At 35.7% G+C, this 2,515-nt stretch overlaps 1 protein-coding gene and 1 pseudogene across 1 annotated transcript; both read right to left on the bottom strand.

Moving 5' to 3' along the window:
* Positions 1 to 663, bottom strand: part of LOC106323301 — a 6,709-nt pseudogene extending 6,046 nt beyond the window's left edge.
* Positions 664 to 988: 325 nt separating this feature from the next.
* LOC106326047 (uncharacterized protein At5g22580-like) lies at positions 989 to 1,667 on the bottom strand. Its single transcript, XM_013764088.1, has 2 exons — positions 1,432 to 1,667; positions 989 to 1,335 (listed from the first exon to the last, which is right to left on the bottom strand). The coding sequence occupies exons 1-2, from the start codon at positions 1,554 to 1,556 to the stop codon at positions 1,125 to 1,127; spliced, it is 336 nt and encodes a 111-aa protein (XP_013619542.1). The 5' UTR covers positions 1,557 to 1,667; the 3' UTR covers positions 989 to 1,124.
* Positions 1,668 to 2,515: the final 848 nt, after the last annotated feature.

The following is a 2,515-nucleotide window of genomic DNA, read 5'->3' as shown; positions in this document are numbered from 1 at the left end:
GAGATCCTCGCGAGATTTCCGCCAACGTGCGCACGTGCGGCATTAGTTACGGAAAATGGCTCGTCTTCTCTTCTTTAAAAACTCGTCTCCTCCTTCATTTTTCTTTAAGTTTTTACGCAACAAAAATCACCAGATCCCTCAACGTAAGTCTAGAGAGTGTTTCGTAGAGTTTATAGTTCGATAGGGCGATCACGAGTGAGGCGTGATTCGTCTGCCATGGTTGTATCCTGGGACTCTATATTCGTACAGTCCCGTCTCACTAACGGAGCGAATATTTTGAGTTAAGGAAAGAGATCATATCTCGACTTCATGTCTCTTTGCGAATACGATTTCTTATCGTTCTTGTATTCGTTTTTTACATTCGTTTATTTCCTTAACATCGCTTTTATTCTATTGTTTATGTCAGTCCGGTTTTCCGGCTTCTACACCTATCCCCGAAACCCGCAAATGCATTGTAGTCTGGAAACTCGGAAGAGTTCAAGTCCAACTCGGAGACCAGAAGCCAGAGAGTTTCCCACCTATGGGACAAAACACTAGTCTTAACAGCTTCTTTTGTCGGAAGCTAAAAGAGTATCTGAGATATCAGAGGGTCGGGTAATTTGCTTATCATATCTTCTCTTGCAGGACGTTCGTAGCACATTATTTAGCTTTACTCTCCTCCATGAGAGAACCCGCTGGTGATCTTTGGTTTCCCCGATGGAGAAGAATCGGTGCTCATTGTTTTGTTTTAGTTAGTTGGGCCTTTTGGCCCCATTAACGGTTTTTTAGAAAACATTATACAGTTACTAATTATTAACACACACATAAAAAACAATTTGTTCAGATTAATAATCATCAATTATGGAAGGAAAAATCTTTAGTTAAATGATTAAATGTCTTATCTTTGTAATTTTTGTCACCAGAGTTCGACTCTAATAAATCATCTGTTTCAACCTTTAGTTTAAAGTTTGTATTTTTTTCAAATAAATCCCGTATTAATAATTAACTATTCTTATTATTACGAACCGGAAATAAAGGAATCAAACCAAAACGTACTTAACCAACCGAAACAGCTTACAAAACACGATTCAATTTTAAAAAGAGATTAATACAGTAACTAACAAGTACTAACAAGATCATGAGATTCACGGTGCTACAACAACGGGAGATTTGACGGCGGCGACGGTGAAGTCACGAATCACGATCTTTTCGATAACGGCGGTGAAAGCGGCTGAGAACTCAACGTGAAGAGGATGTTTTGTGAAAGAAACGTAAGCATCTTTGTTCTCAAAAGTCATCGAGAATGCATGAGTGAATCCTTGTCTAAGTATCTCGTGACTTTCCTTATCTTCTCCCCTATATTATCATCAAATACCGTAGGGTTCATTAATTGGATATCTCAAAAAGTTATATTTTCTTGATTCAAAAAATAAAATAAAATAAACAACGAACCATTCAAAAGATTTGACAGAATCAATTTGAGAAACAAGATTCTCTGAGCCCTTCAAGATCTCATCAACCTTAGCATCTTCCTTAAACTTCACAACCACCAAGTGCTTAAACTCTGAAGCCGCCATTAATATTCACTCTTCGTGGAAGGAGCTTATTATGTAGAGTTGGATATTATAGTATAGACACGTATGAAAGCGTACGTGCGTATGTGTGTGAACAATAATGCTTTCTCATTGTACAAACTTCTGACATAAATTTTTTTTTGTTGGTTTTCATTTTGTATTTTTCAAATTGGTATTCGACAACTTGCATGTTTTGTCACGTTACAATTTGTATTTCAAACATCTCGTTTTTGTCAAAAAAACATCTCGTACGAATTTGTATGGCATGAATAGTTTTTTTTAATGCTAATTGCCTAATTGTATTTGGTCCAATGTATGTGTTCTTATTCACAATAAAAGTTAATATTAGAGTATGTATAGTTGGTTTGGTTAGTTAGAACCGTTTGTACCGGATGGTTTACTTTTTTGTATAAACTCTGTGTACATCGTCATTTACAATTAACAGAAACAATTATAATTTCCAGATTCACTACAAGAAAACACAAGCTTAACGAGGAAAGTTAACGAGGAAAAATAATTCTCGTAAATTTACGTCGATTTTACGAGAAACTTACGTGGAAAAATAATGTCATCGTTATTTCCTCGTAAAGTAACAACAAAAGCGTTTCGTCGTAAAGTCGATGTAACTTGACGTGTTTTTTACGAGGAAATGCTATTTTCTCGTAAATACGACGTAAACTTCGCGTGTTATTTACGAGGAAATAATTTACGTGTATTTAGCGAGGAAATTTTGAATTCACCAACTTTGTAGGTGTTACACGTTTTTTTTTGCCACCTAATTAATTTTCGTCGTAAATTCATAGGAAAATTACAACTACCAGATTCGAAATTTCCTATAAATATGGATGTTTGAACATCATTTTAAACACACCAACAACAAAAAACATGAAAGAAAAAAAATGGCTGGCTCCGGGACTATTTACGAGTTGCGGAAGTGGATGTATATGCATAGAGATGCTAAC

Source organism: Brassica oleracea, chromosome C2, assembly GCF_000695525.1.
Source record: "Brassica oleracea var. oleracea cultivar TO1000 chromosome C2, BOL, whole genome shotgun sequence".
NCBI lineage: Eukaryota > Viridiplantae > Streptophyta > Magnoliopsida > Brassicales > Brassicaceae > Brassica > Brassica oleracea.
Note: the sequence above shows the minus strand (reverse complement) of the source record. Positions and strands in the feature narration are given on the sequence as shown.